Source organism: Eleutherodactylus coqui, chromosome 10 (genome assembly GCF_035609145.1).
Source record: "Eleutherodactylus coqui strain aEleCoq1 chromosome 10, aEleCoq1.hap1, whole genome shotgun sequence".
NCBI classification, from domain to species: Eukaryota; Metazoa; Chordata; class Amphibia; order Anura; family Eleutherodactylidae; genus Eleutherodactylus; species Eleutherodactylus coqui.
Window position 1 is genome coordinate 17,863,236 of NC_089846.1, and position 18,778 is coordinate 17,882,013.

Below are 18,778 nucleotides of genomic sequence, written 5' to 3' on the forward strand. Positions count from 1 at the left end.
CTATAAGTTATACATCTGCTGTATATAGTGATATGGACCATGCTGGTATAACCTGGATATCTCCTGTATATAATTATATATGTACAGCTGGTATAAGTTATACATCTCCTGTGTATAGTGATATGGAGCATGCTGGTATAACCTGGGTATTTCCTTATATAATTATATATGTACAGCTGGTATAAGTTATACATCTCCTGTGTATAGTGATATGGAGCATGCTGGTATAACCTGGGTATTTCCTTATATAATTCTATATGTACAGCTGCTATATGTTATACGTCTCCTGTATATAGTGATATGGAGCATGCTGGTATAACCTGGGTATTTCCTGTATATAATTATATATGTACAGCTGGTATACGTTATACATCTCCTGTATATAGTGATATGGAGCATGCTGGTATAACCTGGGTACCTCCTGTATACAATTATATATGTACAGCTGGTATGTTATATATCTTCTGTATATAGTGATATGGACCATGCTGGTATAACCTGTGTATCTCCTGTATATAATTATATATGTGCAGCTGGTCTAAGTTATACATCTCCTGTATATAGTGATATGGAGCATGCTGGTATAACCTGTGTATCTCCTGTATATAATTATATATGTACAGCTGGTATAAGTTATATATCTTCTGTTTATAGTGATATGGACCATGCTGGTATAACCTGTGTATCTCCTGTATTTAATTATATATGTGCAGCTGGTATAGGTTATACATCTCCTGTATATAGTGATATGGAGCATGCTGGTATAACCTGGGTATCTCCTCTATATAATTATATATGTACAGCTGGTATAAGTTATATATCTTCTGTATATAGTGATATGGACCATGCTGGTATAACCTGTGTATCTCCTGTATATAATTATATATGTACAACTGGTATAAGTTATATATCTTCTGTATATAGTGATATGGACCATGCTGGTATAACCTGGGTATCTCCTGTATTTAATTATATATGTGCAGCTGGTATAGGTTATACATCTCCTGTATATAGTGATATGGAGCATGCTGGTATAACCTGGGTATCTCCTGTATATAATTATATATGTACAGCTGGTATAAGTTATATATCTCCTATATATAGTGATATGGAGCATGCTGGTATAACCTGGGTATCTCCTCTATATAATTATATATGTACAGCTGGTATACGTTATACATCTCCTGTATATAGTGCTATGGACCATGCTGGTATAACCTGGGTATCTCCTCTATATAATTATATATGTACAGCTGGTATAAGTTATACATCTACTGTGTATAGCGATATGGAGCATGCTGGTATAACCTGGGTATCTCCTCTATATAATTATATATGTACAGCTGGTATAGGTACTAGCTGTAGAATAAGCAAATGACTGTGAATGATAAATAGAATTGCAACTTTTTTGCTACAGCTCCCCCTTTCTTACGGAATGCAGAATTTTACTTCAGGCTTGATTTTGATAGACATTATGTACCGTGTTTCCCCGAAAATAAGACAGTGTCTTATATTAATTTTTGTTCAAAAAGGTTTAACTTTTTTACATGTATAGCTGCCTGGACACTATTTAAATAGACTTTTTAAATTAACTGTTAGCAGGGCTTAATTTTGGAGTAGGGCTTATATTTCAAGCATCCTCAAAAAGCCTGAAAAATCAATTTGCATCCTCAAAAATTCAGTAAAATCGTGCTATGTCTTATTTTCAGGGAAACAGGGTAGTACTTCATTTCGTATCTGGTGGCGCCCCACAGATTAGGGGCTGTGCAGACCTTGTTGTTGGCTCCATCCAGAGGTCCCATGGCATTTAAAAATCACAAAAACAGCCCTCCTGGATGGGAACTGGACAGAACCTCTCCCAGCCATTAATGCAAACTGTTGAAATGGAGACCAATAGAAGCCTGTTTTGGCAGGTTTCCGTTCATTTCCGGAAATAACAGCGCAGTGCACCACATTATTCTTGTGCTGGACTGCGCTACTGGTCTCCATGTCAGCAGTTTTCATTAATGGCCTAAATAGGTTCTGTCCGGAGGTGCCATTACCCAGATGGGACCTATGGACGGAGCCAGCGGCAAGGGCTGAGCAGTCTGAACACATGATGCCAGGAATCCCAGCAGCTGGACGTGTTGTAATCAACGTATTGTCGGGGGATCCTTCTGAACAAAAGGAATCTCCGCCAGCAAAGATGTTGGAACACATCAAATATTTTATGCATGAAACACCAAAAATGCAACATGTACTGAACTTCAACTTCCACTGAGGAAAGTATGTGTAAGCACTTTTAGGAGGACTTTGGAGAAATGTATGTGATGTGTGGTTTATCTTATGTGTGTCCTATAATATCTGGCACCCCTCTGCACAGCTTGTACTATATAGCTATACAATGAATGGGCGGCACAGATATACCCGGGGTATATTTACTCAGTAGGTCACTGATCGCAATGGGAATAGTCTAATGCTTTGTTTCCACTGTGGTGGCTGTGTACGGTAATTGAACCCTTGCTGCCAGGTTCCCCCAGAGCTCACATGTGATTGCTGGGGGTCCCAGTAACATGGCACTAAAGCAGATAACACCTTTAAAAAGCAATCCCAATGAATGCACAATCCCATAAACATGCTGATGTAAGGCTCTGTTCACATCCACATAGGTGCAGATCTGGCACAAAATGCATAGCATGACCCTATACCGACTGGCCCGATAATAGTTAAGCGAGTTTTTGGGCGCTTTTGGGCAGCTGTCCGGACAGGAAGCAGATTGCGCCGTGTAGCAGACCAGGTGTGTATTGCAGGCACAGCTGCCGTTGAATTCAATGGGAACTGTGCCTGCAGTACCGAACTAAGCCACTGCTATCTGCTGGCAGCGCTGAACACATTGACAGCGCTGCTAGGAAATCAGCTGATTCGTGGAGATTGATAACTTATCTTGAGGATAGTATAACAGTAGAAAAAACACCCAAAGTCCCAGACAATTCCTTTAATGGAGTTCATTGACTTCATAAGACATCCATTCCCAGCTGGCATTCCGTTTTTCTCTTCCAATGGCGGAACAGAATGCCATAATGCTGGTGTGAACTCAGCCTTGGGGATTATTCACACATCCGTATATCAGTCGGGTTTTCACGCCCGGCCGATATACGGTGTCCCTTTCTGCAGAGAGAGGAGGCGGGCCGGGTCGGGGGCAGCGCACTGAGCTCCCGCTCCCTCTTCGCCCCTCTGTTTGCAATGGAGGGGCGAGATGGGCGGAGCTAAGTTACACCCCGTCCCATTGCAAATAGTGGCGAGGGGTGGGAGCTCAGTGCACTGCTACCGGCCCGGCCTGCCTCCTTTCCCTTGCAGAAAGGGACACCGTATATCGACCGGGCGTGAAAACCCGACCGATATACGGACGTGTCAATAAGGGTTTACATAGTAAAGATGTTAAAAAACTTGCCTTGTCAAAAACTTTCTTTTTCCAATTTTTAATTCCCCTTACCTTGGAGTACAGGTTCTATATTCTCTTACTGTGGGGGGAGCATCCTCTAGTACTCATCGGTGCCTCCCTACTGAGTGCTGTGCTTTATACGAGCTATTAAGAGGAGTGGGCAAGGGAAGTGACAACAGTTTAGAGCTCCTTTCTAGTACATTAAAGCAATAATCACTTTGGCCGCATGCGCTAATAGACTCGCCGCTATGGAGTGTATTAGCGCATGAACCAGGTAAAACATTTATTTTGACAGTTCAAACTGTGCTATTGCGCGTGAGTGTGAAAAAAAATGTGGGAAGATAGGTCCTACCCCATCATTCTCACATGTAGAAAAACTACCCTGTTTCCCTGAAATTAAGACATAGCATTATTTTACAGAATTTTTGAGGATGCAAAATGATGATTCAGGCTTTTTGAGGATGCTTGAAATATAAGCCCTACTCCAAAATTAAGCCCTGCTAACAGTTAATAAAAAAAGTCAATTTAAATAGTGTCCAGGCAGCTATACATGTAAAAAAAAGTTAAACCTTTTTGAACAAAAATTAATATAAGACACCGTCTTATTTTCGGGGAAACGCGGTAGGTGCAAGAAAGAACAGGGCAAGTCCTATCTTTTTTTTGTGCATAGTATTAACGAAACCATTGAAGTACGTTACATTTGTATGAGCTGCGCACTGCGTATTACATGCTTGATAAAACACGCTCGTAGTACACAGGCTGGATACTGACTGAGCCCTAAATCTGTCAACGATAGACCTTAACGCTGCAGCAACGCCCAAAACAAGACTCCACATCTTTTTTATTTGCCAAGTTTTATTTAAGTTCAAGGACTTTTTTGTTTCTTACAAAATTGGTAATTGTAGAATCAATCGCACAATCCGGTGTCTGGGCTGATAGTTATGATTCAGACAACAGACTATCCAACTTCGAGATGTGTTGAAGGGAAAAAAATTGTGTCCAATTTTCAAAAGGTTTTTTGTTTTTTTCTTTTCATAGAAATTTTTGCAACAAACCCCCAATTATTATCAAATATAAATAAAAATAACCAACAGATGAGTACATCGTATCAAAAAGAGTACGAAGAGATGTTCAGCATTTTCCATGCAAGTAATGGTTTGTTGTTTTTTTTTTGTTTGTATTTTTTTGTTACTTTTTGTCTTTTTTATATATAATTTAATATGTATATAGTTTACATGCAAACATTAATTATGCAAGGTACGGCCAAGTTCAGTCTAGTTTGGGATGCAAACAATTAAAGTGGAGGATTTTTATTTTTTTTTAAGTGGCAATAGCTCACAAAGTTAGTCGTTTTTGGAGTGAGGCGCATCGTCTGAAATGGCTGAAGTTTTGCCAAAGTCAACAAAAAGACAACGACGACAGCCATTTCCAGCAGCGAGGGGGAAGTTCAATGCCGCCCCTGATGCTGAGGTTATCCCACTGCAAATGAGTCTAACTTATATACAAACACCATAACAGTACAATATTGGATCTTCTGTCTGCAGGGCAATAGAGGAATCGGTGTAAACCCGTCTCCAACACTCCTGGCCTTAAAAAAATTAAATTTTTTACAGCGAGTTTTGCTAGGAGGATCAAACAGGAGATGTTGTATGACGTAAACTAGGCTTAGATGGCCCCAGAGACCTCCTCTATTGTGGAACCGTTCTGATGTTATCCCCAACAGTAGCGCCACAAGATCTAGAAGAGAAGACCTTGGCGTCTGCCTCTTGGGGTTTTTTGCCTTCCTCTGGATCAACAAGGAGGTTGAATCAGGCTGAACTAGATGGACATTGTCTTCATTCAGCCTAACATACTATGATCAAAAACAACCTTCATAGCCTTGGAGGACCCTGCATCACTTCAGCCAAGGAGACATATACATTCCAAGATCTCAGAGTCCGGAGGAGCGCCCAATACACAAAAGTGCAACAAATTTGGGCTACTCCATTTTTGCAAAAAAAACCCCTCAAATGCTCTGTTGACCTGCAGCTCAGTGCATTGCCCCTATTGGTTGCAGCTTGTTAATGAGCCAACATACGAAGCTGCCAGCTTAAATTGATATTGTGAAGACCTCCAAGCAAGCATAAAATAATTTTGGATGCAAAGATAGAATAGGGAAGTTGGTGAAATATGCCGGCTTTTTAAAAAAAAAAAAAACAATGAAGCTCTGCATAGCATATTGTATGTCACCCAAAGTATCAGTTTAGAGTCGGATGTGATATTAAAAAGGGAGATGTTCTCCTACAACAGATTTTTTTATTTTTATTATTTACTAAAGTGCGTGCATTGTAAGATATAACTGTGCTTCAACCTAATGGGTGAGTCACCTGTATTACCCATTATCAACCTCCGATTCTCTCGGACCGCCCTCCATTTCTTTGCCCTCCAATATCACAGGCCCAGTTGAGTGCTGTGCTTTAAGCACAGCCTAAATAAGTCACATTAACCCCCGTCATGCGTAATGCCTCACATACAGCACTGAAAAACAAATTTTACACCCCAACAGGGAGAGTAAGGACCAGGTGTGTGAGTGTACGAATGAGGGTAAGGACCGTATGTTCCAGCATATAAAACAACAACATCCCAATTCCTGGCGGGATGAGTGACATTTTCATGCTGCAAGCATAAAATGCTTTTTTTTTTTTTGTTCATGTCGAGTCTTTTTTTTTTCCTTTTAACTTTATATTTTTGTATATTTTTTTGAATTTTTTTTTTTTTCTATATAGATTTTTTGAAAAGTGAAAGTTGTGCCTGTTTTTATCTTCATCTTAGGGAAGAAAAAGGAAAAAAAAAATCATATAAAAGATTTGGTCGCATTTAGCCATAAGCCTTGAAATGGTAAAAGTCCAACGAACAAAGCTTACAGCGTAGGATGAAAGGTGGATTTCTTGGCATCTGCTGAGTCGATTCTTGCATAGCCCAGTGGGGAGAATGCGCTTCTTTTTCCACATGCAGAGGCACCATCCTTGATAAAGGGAGCTTTGGACTTGTCAGTAGTACAGGGTTGACTCCCCCCAACCCCCTGTTAGAATGGATGACACCTATAAAATCTAGACATGTAGGTACAACTTGGTGGAACTGACTTTGTATTTTTCTCACCTGCATTAGATTTGATCAAGTTTATTGTAAAGACCAGCATGACGCCTTTGGAATGATGGAATAACCCAACCCTTCTTCGCTCTCTAAAAAAAACTTGCTTCTGTCATTTAGTGGTTCGGTGGAGACAGACCATAGGGCAACGATGTGGGCCTTGGAGAAAGATGGCGGCCCAGCCCTTGATTGGACCCATCCCCTTTGCTAGTGAGTGGTGAGAACCAGTATAGGACTATCCTCCACACAGGAACTGCATTGTAATCAAGCAAGAAGATGAGTAATTGGGCCAAGGTAAAAAAAAAAACCCAGCAGGCCCTTCTGTCCTGGGTGGCACTATAATGGGGGCCCAGTTTGGTCTTTGCTATGGGCTCCCTCTATGCCTTTAGACTCAACAATGAGGGAGGGCTGGGGTTCACGCAGGCAAAAGAGAGCATGGTCTCCAGTATATATACATGTATCCTCATCTCTATATTACAAAAAATATTCCTTTATCTTAATTCCTAACACAGCAAATAATAATCCCGTATTTTAGACATCGATTTGCGCTTTACGCAACTGATGCCGTAAGCCCTTTCCAGGTTAAATGAGTTACTATAGACATGCAGATATGTCGATAATGAAATGCTGGGGTAATTTTCCGACATCGTTATGTCTGAGCATTCCCAAAAAGAGATCGGGTGAAATGTACTGACATGTTGCTGATGTATGTATTCAATAGAATAGACAATGTGGTTCCCCCCTCTACTATATCTAAAATACAAATATACGTTTATAGAAATATCTGATCTCCAGCGCTGAAAACCAGAGCCGCAAGAGAAAAACGATGGAAGTCCAGCGACCCTGAAACTTGTTACAGTGATAAAAACTTTATACTGGTGTGTAGTCTATAGGTACAGACACATAGACGGGTCTATAAGTGACACAACATTAAAGAGAGAACCCACTCCAAGTCTCATCATGGTACTGTACAATTAGCAAGAGGCTATTGGGACAGCATGGGGACTGCAGTCTAGTATCTTCGTGCCTGTGCCCAATTCCTTTGATACGAGGGATCTGTGATGAGTATGTATCTTAATGGAATTGTCTGGTTTAGAAAACTTAATTTCAAAGAGTTATTGGAGTGGGGGTCTTTTGGAGAGAACACCTACAATGATTATCTTTATCTGGAGGACCTGGCATGTCCGTGCATAATACGGACCAGCCCACTGATTTCAATGTGTAATCCCGTATTTCACCTGTGGGAGTGCTGTTGGGAATTCAAAAACTTTCTGCCAGGTATCCAAACAACTCCAGTTGATTGCTGGGGTTTCCAGCAGTGGGACAACCTATCAACTTCTCATCAGGGGACCCTTCTATCAAAAAGCGAAGCGGACCATTGAATAGGTGAGGCCTGAATAGATCAAGTCACTAAATGTGATAATTGACATAGATACTGTATAAGGTTTTTAAGCAGTCTACTCTGTAATAAATTCTATAATATCTCACGAAACGAAGGGTAGATGAGATGACGTGTTTACACAATGGAATGAGGTTAAAAAAATGTCGCCCTTTTCACAAGACAAATATCCGTAAAATGTAGGCACTTAGCAGTGAAATGACATATAGTGTGACTTTGCAATAGTGTAACGTTCACGCCTGAAATGTCACATGATAAATGGTGATTGCCCCTTTATACCTGCTATATAACGTATCATCTCTGACTTTTGTAGTATATATTGTGCTAGATAGAAATCTAGTCTATGTAAATATAATCTTCTCCCGCGGGGTCATTGACGTAACTAGAACATATCCATAAAGCAATCTATAACAACTAAATCCTGCAAAAATATACCGTAGAACTAACTCAGGAACCGGTGGTGTCTGTCCGTCAACTTCCCTTAAGACTTGATGAAGTAAAGCGTGTGGTCCCCTTAGGTCCGTTCTACCAGCTATGAAATCTTAAAGTCTCTCGCTGCCCTTTCTTATCGTGTCTGGAAATGTCTTTGGAAAATCAGCTTTGCCCTTAAAATAGATTACTATTGTTATATATTATATGCACAGAATAGATACAATGTAACCCAGTGTCGTGCCCTCTGTATATCTCTTTATCGTGTTGTGCTTTCCATTTGGATTATATGCTACATGTGAAATATAAAGGCCACATAGCGCTATCAGCATCTGATCTGCCCCGAGTGCCTTATTGCCGTAGGACAGGTTTACGCACTGGCTCGAGCGTTGATGAACTTGATGATTGTGGTCCACTGGGCACTGAAAGATTGGCACAGTGTCGCCTGCGGTTCTACAAGATGCAACGCATTTGGCACGAGGACAAAGAACGCGTTGCTTCTTAGGACTGTATGGCACAGGAAAGAAAAAACGTCCAGCCGACGCGGCTACGCTGGCTCTGCAGACGAGTCGTACAATCATCTGTAGCACTGGGTGCTATGAAGATAGAAAAATGCTAGAGAAATAGAAACTGTTGTGTGATATGCCGTCTTCAAGGGGTTGCTCAGTGCAAAACGTGACCGTTATCACAGACGGAATATGAGATAGACAGATATGAAGACTTTGGGAACGAGCGTCTCTCAACTGGTAATGGAGCAGGTTCCCTGTACAAGTTTTTCGATATACATTAAAAAAAAAAAAATTGTAAAATCATTAAGAACACATTAGTGCAACTTCGTTGACCAAATCATGTGCAAAGTAACACACTAACCGATAACATGCATGCTCAGACCTGTGCATTACCATAATCTAGGCTATGCCGAGGATAGGAAAGGCTTACTGGTGAGATTCAGGACAGTGAACAGATATGTGCCGATGGAGCTCCCCAACTTCTTCATGTGATGCGATGGGGACCCCACTTGCACTGGTAAAAGGTACATTTCATCAGCAGCGTACACGCAGACATACAAACACAGACGTCTCAAACGCTTATCTGAACGTTCGTTTTTCTAGCGGTCGAGGTAACCGTCATTCAGGCTTCACATAATTGCCATAAAGTAAAGACTACTGTGGGTAGAGGGCACGTGTTGAACCTTGGCGGTTCCTTCTTGGATTTGGCATGCTATTGAGCCTGGGTGTAGCGTTACAGCTTTACCATGTAGTGTGGTGTCCTCAACCAAGGAATGATGGTCTTTTATTTTTCCGTTACACGGGTCATGCTTAAAATACCAACTCTCTTACTAAAAAAAAAATGTCTACTGTGGGATCACCGCTCGTTTAGAGAGCAAGAAGAAGTAGAGGTTTTACAAAGATGTACAAAACCGTACGCTGTATTGGGTCATGGCTATTGATGTAAATGGAACTTTTGGAGTCGCTCATGTGTCCTCCACTCAAGTGGAGCAGTAGACTCATAAAGAGCTCGAGAATGGAAAGAAACGTTGGAGGATGAGATGTTGAGTGAATGAAGCTGTAACTTCCCATGAACTCTTGGAGGATGACGTCGGAAGATGAAGGGCTTGACAATCGCTCCCTTGTATCCTTTCGGTCTATATAAATAATTAAAAAAAGCAACCTCAATACTTTGTGGTCCTAATCTTCTTTCTTTTATTTCTATATCCTCCATGCTTCCAGCTTCCTCATACTTCTGGTATTCCAATTTACTACGAAATAGGCATCTTAACGCTCCCCAAAAGGAAGACTCAAAATTACAATGCCAGAACAAGATGTAACGGAGACCTGCTCTGGAGTCCCTGCCCATGTCTTCTTTCTTCCTTAAATATGTTCCTGTTCTATCATGTTGTTAGGTTCCCCAAGATGGCTGCTTCTGCTCTTCCGTAACATGCTCTGATGCCACGACGATCAGCCAGCTGATGATAAAACTCATCAGTAGTTACTCAAACAAGTGGCCCAACTCCAGCCCCTGGGCTTCTCTTACTTCGGCTTTCCTTGGAAGCAGGGGTGGGAGAGGGAACGTGTGTTGGGTCCCTGTGCTAGCACCAGTCATCCTCATCTGCTTCATGGTAGTAACTTCGTACTCTGGGAGCTGAGCCAGACCCTGTACTGAGCCCTAAGGCATAGTGATAGCCGTTTGGAACCCTGCAGAGCTGATGGGAGTGGGAGGTGAGTGAGGACACATAGGAAGTCCTAGAGGAACGTCCAGAGTTGCTAGCTAATGCCTCCTCAAAGGTTAATGTGTCCTCAGGCAGTGGGCAATAGCTGTCGGAATCTTGTCGTGGCCCTAGGTAGGGGTCAGAACCGATGCGTGTGACTGTGCAAGCAGAGGGGCTTGGAGAGTCGCTGTACAGCAAGGTGTTGTGCTCTGATAAGCCCCGGCTGAGTCTCCCGGGAGAGTAACTTGGTCCTCCAAAATGTATAGGGGAGGAGTGAGCTGTCCGGTAGGTTACACTAGGCCGAGGAGTAAGAGGAGTCTGGGGTAGCTGTCTCCGGACTGCCCGGCATGGAGTGCTAGAACCGGAACTGGTCAAGCGTGGACTCCCGTTGGCCGAACCGCTGCCCTAGAGTGAAAGGGTGAGAAAGCACATCAAAACAGCACAGGAACACATGGAAAAACAACACAAAAGGATGAGTCAAGAGAACACGACGTGACAACATAAACAACAGACATTGACGTTAATTGTGATTATTCGTCACACAGAGAGATGAAACAAATGGCGTCGGAAGGGAAATACAGGGGAAAACAAAAGCATTGAACAACGATGAACCACGCATGGCACAAATGTATAACACAAGAGACCAAAAGGGGGACAAAGACAGCAAATTGAAACAATAAAGAGGTAATGGCATGATAAAAAAAGAGAAAAATAAAGGAGAATTTAGTGAAGCAAAAGACACAACTCTGAGCTGACATTTTAGAAACATACAATACTAGACGTATCACGGATAATATCTACACTGAGCCGCGATGGTGTACATAACCTGGAGCGTGCCACTGCCCTCATTACATTATCTGCCCTGGACCTCCTAATTCTCAGTGACGTCATGCATCCTGAAGATCGGCTGGGATCTATGTAGTGATATGTGTTATCCGTATGGCCATATATTACATCCATGTTTAGATCAGGGATGTGCCCACAGCTCTCTAAACAGGGAGACTAGGCTCACAAATGTGAAGACTGCTGTATAAATATAGTGTAACCTAAAACTTCTTATACACATGTCAATCTAAGCCGTTAATGAGCACTAATGAGATTGGCGCTCGTTTGTCTGGCCTTCACACAGGCCAATTCAGACATTATGGTGATGAACGATTGTTGAAGCGATTGTTCACCCCCATACTCCTTCATTGCTATCGGCAGCATAGTCCTTATTCTCATGGAGAGATGTGTCACCAACAGTGTTTTATTTGTGCAACATGAAAGATGTGATCACCCCATAACCAATCGTCTGCTTGTTCATTAGGTGATTGGTGACACCTCAGTTAATCATTGGGTAGTGTAAAAGACCGTTAACCCAAAAGCTACACTCTACTAATAATGCTATGCCATATACAGGGTGCAGTCAAAAAGATGGATCCAGCATTATAACTCAATACTGGTATCCTATATTGAAATAACAATAGCATACTTGAAAAGGAAGGCATAGATGCACTACACGATGGTATGGCACGGGGGCCCCGGAACATGGAATTCAATTTTGTGTTGTGGCCCCTGTAAGAGATAGAGAGTAAAACCCAATTGCAAAGTTGAAAAGTAGTATGTGATGTTAGGAGTCGCCCTGCTCTCCCTGTACATGTGGCCTTACTTGCACTTTTCTTCAGCACTGTGGGAGTTAATCCTTCCCAGTGCTCCCAACCCAGCGGCAAACCATTAGGCTCCTATTTAACTGGGCCAGAGATGCTTTGCCTTGCCTGCTCTTTGGTGTTCATTTGTGTCTTGCTCCCAGCGAAGGTATCCTGTGTTTGATTCCCACGCACCGACCCTTGGATTTGTTCTTTGGATTTACCTGAACTCTGTCTGCCCCGACCCTCGGACTTGTGACCCGGATCTTGTTTGAACGCCGACATTGGACCGTATCCTGACTGTGCGCTTCTGCCTGTCTTGTGGTGCGTTGCACCAAGGTTACCAACCCATGTGGGTCAGCCACCAACTACACCGGGACTATTCTAGGAGGTAGTGGCATGTTCGGTTCCCTGCAGCGAAGGCCAGATCTCTGTATAGGGGTTAAAGGATGAATACTGGGGAAATGGCAGGATAACACCCTTAGGTTTAGCCCAAAGTCAAATCGGTTAGTTGGCACAGTGGGTCCACACTTGCTGGTCGTAATATGTGAGAAGCAGAAGTCCACTTTCTGTGTCTCTCTAATCCCCGTGGGACCCCAGTTATGACTGAAGTAAGGAAAGCGTACTTAAAGTACCCTCCTTCTGCTACAATACATACATAAAGCCACTTAACAGTGCAGTCCAGGGCTGATGCTATCATTGTGGGACTGTGTTAGCGAACGGTGGCAGAGAAAAATGCAACTTTCAGCGAGAAAGTGTGGGTTGGAATTTGGTGTGATTGCCTCTTTGGACCTGCATACATTTCAGGGACTCTCAATACAGAGCAGTACCTGAATCTCCTACCGATGACCATGGATGTCTTCCTGGATGATCTGCCCCTATCGTAGCAGAAGTAGGCGACATCGAGCACAGGTTTCTGCTTCTCACATGCTACTCTTCCACTTTGCAATTGAGTTTTATTCTCTCACTCTTACAGGGGCCACACACAAAATTGAAATCCATCTTCAGGGTCCTCAGGGTCCCATGCCCCATACCATCGTGTAGCACATTATGCCTTCCTATATAAGTGACTCAGACAGAAGGATTTATTCCATCTCCCTTACTTGCATATTACCCAGAGGAGCGTGAATGGCCATTTGAGTCTCCTTACTTAGTTTATAGTATATAGTTGCTCTCCCTAAGGAGAAAAGATAGCCTTTCTGACCCACATCCCAGGCCTCTCTCTAGCAAAGCCAGACTCCTACTGTACGCTGATGAAGGGCAAAAACCCTGAAACAGCTGTCTGTGCATGGAGTCTGGCTTTGCTTTTAATTCTCAGTCATTGTAACAAGGCTTGTATAAAAAGTCTGACTTTGGCTTGAAGGAATGCTGCCTTTCAATAGGAGGCACTGTGGAGGATTTATTCCATCTCCCTTATTTGCATATTACCCAGAGGAGCGTGCATGGCCATTTGAGACTCTTTACTTAGTTTACAGCATATAGTTACTCTCCCTAAGGAGAAAAGATAGCGTTTCTGACCTCAGACAGAAAAGTAACAGCGGAAGGATGCTTTAAAGAGGGATTGCTCATCAATAGCAAGAGCAGCCATTCACCTGAAAGACCACCATATGATTGCCAGGGCTGTCTGGAGCAGTTCCCGGCGCAATCATCTGCTTGCCACAAGTGTCACATTTTGAAAAGTGGGTTTCTCTAAAGAAACAACCCTAAAGCCCAGTTTACATGGAACAATTATCAATCAGATAATCATTCAAACAAGCGAAACAGAAGGAAGCGTTCAGTTTAAACAGGAGTCAGTGAATGAATGACGAATGAGAATTGCGTGATTCTCGTTGGTCGTTCAGTTTCAGATAGCATAGATCGTTCAGTGCTTCACATAGGAATGTACAAGACTGATGGATAAATGCCCGAGGACTGCACGACTCTCCAGAATCATGCAATGTAAACTGGCTGCCCGAGAGTCAATGAGCTGGCGATGACGTCAGCAGCTTGTTCCGTCGGGCACACGAGAATAGTCAGATTCTCTGCCCGTGTAAAAGGCCTTTAGTCTTACTGGAAAGTGGGAAACCTCACACTGGCCCCTTGGCGTACTAGAGGATCCTCCAGTGGGCCCAGGTTTTGGTCCCCGATCTGACAGTGAGTGTGCCCTGACTCCATCCTAGTTAATAACATAGGGCAGGTTTGGAAGGATTGTCTGAGTGAGTGATAATATCATTTCAGACTTCAACCATGATATTACCAAAGCGTCAAACCATCATACAATAACACAGCAACACATATGTGCAGACATGCAATGACGTAAACCTGTAAGTAGACACATATGGAAGACACATGCCCCGTAAAGACATGTGTGTGGTGCAATCACATAAAACATCAAAGCCTTATCACATAAAACACCAATGGCAGAGGTGCTGATAAGACAGTGTTGTACTGGGGGGGCTTTCAATACAGCAAATTTATGGGCAATCAGAATGGAAGTAATGGAAATTGCAAAAAGAGGAACCGCCTTATGTCGATGTGTACTGGGAGAAGGGCAGTGGGCGAGGACATACCGCTGATATGCAGCTGAAAACGCCAACAGGGTGTGCTTTACCCATGGGTCGGGCTGCTACACATAGCCTTTATCCTTAGTGGTGCTGCAGAGGTATTGTTCCATCTTCCCATCTGCATATTTCCCAGAGGAGCATGGTTGGCTTTATAAGTCTCCTCACACCTTCTAGGTGCTCTCCCTAAGGAGAAACGATATTCTTCCCAACCCACATCATAAGCATCCCACTAGCAATGCCAGAAACCTCCTGAACACGTATGAGGGGCAATCACCCCAAAACAGCTTTCTATGCATGGTTGGCCTTGGCTCATATATCCCAGTTATTGTTACAAGGCTTGTTTTAAAGGTCTGACATTGACTTGCAGGAATACTGCCTTCCAATAGGTGGCACTGTAGAGGCATTGTTCCATCTTCCCATTTGTAGTTTCTGAATAGGGATCGTAAATTTAAAGAGAACCTGCCACGTCCTAAAGTATAGGCATCATAAACTAAGCTATGGTGCCTATAAGGCGGGGGATGTGGAGTCTGGGGACTGTACTTTTTATACTGAACAGGCTTCCCACGTTGTCACCCCTGGAAGTTGGTGCTCAATCTAGGATTGTGACTCTTTTCTTCAATCATCGCTTGTGTGTGAGGGGTCTTATCTTTCCATTACCTCCCTAACCAGCACCATAGCTTAGTTTATGGTGCTGCTCGGAGGAGCCAGGTTCCCTCTCCCATGCACTCCCATAGAGAACACTGTGTGTGTGCACTGACTGAAGAAGAGTCACTCTCATAGACCAAGCGCCGGCTTCCAGTGGTGACAGTGAGCGAATGGGGAGCCCGGTAGATATAAAGAGAACATCCCTGGACTCCATGTTCTCTATTTTAGAAGGAACTGTAACTTATGTTATGGTGCTTCTAGGACATAGCAGATTCCTTTTAAGAACCCCTGGACAACAGCTTGGTTGTCTTCTAGATGATTTGGCTATGAATCTGGCACCATAGAGAAATGTAGTGAATTTATAATAAATTTAGTATGCAGCACTTGCAATTAGGCATAACTGAATTTAAAATATACAATCGTGGGCAATGGGACAGAATTGCAATACCAGACACAGCCCATAGACAAAAGGTGGCACTGTTCCTGGAAAAAGGCAGATCTTTTTTGTTAATCTCCGATAACCCTTTTAATACTTCTGTTTACACCTAAATTGTGAAAACGAGCAGCTTTTATGCCTTTTTAGCAGATCCTTTGTAGGTCTGTGTATGTGCTTTGGTATCTGCTTGTCCTATAGTCTTGGCTAGGTGCTGCACTTTTTGATCTCACCTGTCTTTGTGTTGAGTGCTCTTGTCCAGAACTAGGCGATGGGGCTCGACTGTGATCAGAATGACGTGGATGACCTGAATCACGGCTGCCGTATCGGTCGCAGGAGTAAAAGCGCTGTTTCTCAGATGAAGATGGAGGCTGCTGTTTTCGTTCCTGGGACCTTCCTCTTTCTTGCCTCCTCTCTCGGGGTGCAGACTCTGTAACTATGAACCACGTGCTTAATGTTAGCAAGGACAATGCACATAGAAACTGCATGTACGTACTGATACAGTGTATATACTAAACTATAACCCTTGGCTTACATTCCCCTCCCACACACTGATGATTGACAGCTTTTTCTCCATTAAAGTTACCCTCCGGTTTCAGGACAATATTCTGTCCAGGATTGGAGGGGAAGAGGGTATATTACCTGCAACTGTTCTCAGCCGTCCATCCGATCCGCCAATTTCAAGTCCAGTTTTCGGCCATCCAAGATGGCCAATGTAATCTTCAAACAACATAATCCTTACAGTGAATGGGAGTGTTAGACTACTAAATCAATATAGATGCTCTCTCATTGGCCAGAGCTGCTCATGTGATCAGCACAGGCCAATAATTGTGCATTAGGTAGATAAAAACTTGCAGCAGACATCTTGGACACCTGAAAACAGAGCCTGGGAAGCGGCGGATCAGAGGGAAGACAGAGAATACCCCCCTGCCCATCCTGTCCTAAAACGGGAGGGTCACTTTAAGTTGTATACAGGGTGAACTGTCATTCATCAGTGTGTGGGCAGGGGATGCAGTACTGCCTTTCTCTGTGAGTAGTCAGGGGATGTAAGACTCACACGTTTTCTCTATGAATAGTCGGGGAATATAAGATTAACAGGCCTTCTCTACAAGTAGATTGGAGATGTAAGACTCCCAGGCCTTCTCTACAAGTAGATTGGAGATGTAAGACTCCCAGGCCTTCTCTACAAGTAGATTGGAGATGTAAGACTCCCAGGCCTTCTCTACAAGTAGATTGGGGATGTAAGACTCCCAGGCCTTCTCTACAAGTAGATTGGGGATGTAAGACTCCCAGGCCTTCTCTACAAGTAGATTGGAGATGTAAGACTCCCAGGCTTTCTCTATGAGTAGTCTGGGGATACAGGACTCTTAGGCTTTCTCTATGAGTAGTTGGTAGATGTAAGATTTTCAGGTTTTCTCTATGAATAGTCAGAGAATACAAGGCTCACAAGCTTTCTCTATGAGTAGTCAGAGCAGGACTCACAGGCTTTCTCTATGGTTAGTCAAGGGATTTGTTTTCTCTATGAGTAGTTGGGGGATGCAGGACTCTTAGGCTTTCCCTATGAGTAGTTGGGGGATGCAGGACTCTTAGGCTTTCTCAATGAGTAGTTGGGGGATGCAGAACTCTTAGGCGTTCTCAATGAGTAGTTGGGGATGCAGAACTCTTAGGCTTTCTCTATGGGTAGTTGGGGGATGCAGGACACTTAGGCTTTCTCTATAAGTAGTTGGGGGATGCAGGACTCTTAGGCATTCTCAATGAGTAGTTGGGGATGCAGAACTCTTAGACTTTCTCTATGAGTAGTTGGGGGATTCCCGACTCTTAGGCTTTCTCTATGGGTAGTTGGGGGATGCAGAACTCTTCGGCTTTCTCTATGAGTAGTTGGGGGATGCACGACTCTTGGGCCTTCTCTATGAGTAGTTGGGGGATGCAGAACTCTTAGGCTTTCTCTATGAGTAGTTGGGGATGCAGAACTCTTAGACTTTCTCTATGAGTAGTTGGGGGATTCCCGACTCTTAGGCTTTCTCTATGGGTAGTTGGGGGATGCAGGACTCTTAGGCTTTCTCTATGAGTAGTTGGGGGATGCAGAACTCTTAGGCTTTCTCTATGAGTAGTTGGGGGATGCACGACTCTTGGGCTTTCTCTATGAGTAGTTGGGGGATGCAGGACTCTTAGGCTTTCACTATGAGTAGTTGGGGGATGCAGGACTCTTAGGCTTTCTCTATGAGTAGTTGGGGGATGCAGAACTCTTAGGCTTTCACTATGAGTAGTTGGGGGATGCAGGACTCTTAGGCTTTCTCTATGAGTAGTTGGGGGATGCAGAACTCTTAGGCTTTCTCTATGAGTAGTTGGGGGATGCAGAACTCTTAGGCTTTCACTATGAGTGGCCATGGAACACAGGAGTCGCTGTATGTCTCTGAGTAGTGGGGTATGCAGGATTCACAGGCTTTCTCTATGAGTAGTCAGGAAAGCAGGAGTCGCTGCCTTTTCCTATGAGTAGCTGCGGGATGCAAAACATACAAGCTTTCTTTATGAGTCGCGGGGTTTCAACACCCACAAGCTTTCTCTATGAATAGTCAGGAAGACGCAGATGAGAAATGAAGATAAACAGTTATTCCTTACCTAAGTCTTCATTTTGTGGAGATCTCTCTATTGATTTTTGCTTTCTCTCTTTACGCCGGTGGCATCGATGATGGTGCTGGTGGCTGCGCTCATGAGGCACCCTCTCTAAAGAATATTCATACAGCTGAGGACGTTGCGTGGGAGCCAGGGTGGAAACTGAACGTTTCATGGGGCTACTATCAGCAATAGGCTGGAATAAGAAAGCCATATACTTAGTAACTTCATATGAAATCTTATACAAACTATAGCAGGCCACAACAAATCCGAGGACTGCTCAGAACATTGTATACTACTTACATATCAACTCTTTGATAAGACAGATT

General features: G+C 43.3%; 1 protein-coding gene across 1 annotated transcript in view; it reads right to left on the bottom strand.

Annotated features, from left to right (window-relative positions):
* Positions 1-6,211: 6,211 nt before the first annotated feature.
* Positions 6,212-18,778, bottom strand: part of CACNA1B (calcium voltage-gated channel subunit alpha1 B) — a 362,074-nt gene continuing 349,507 nt past the window's right edge. Inside the window, exons 47-49 of the mRNA XM_066580423.1 lie at positions 18,456-18,645; positions 16,070-16,266; positions 6,212-10,992 (exon numbers count right to left, since the gene is read on the bottom strand). Coding sequence (XP_066436520.1) covers positions 10,468-10,992; positions 16,070-16,266; positions 18,456-18,645 — 912 coding nt within the window. The 3' untranslated portion in view covers positions 6,212-10,467. The remainder of the gene's footprint in view (positions 10,993-16,069; positions 16,267-18,455; positions 18,646-18,778) is intronic.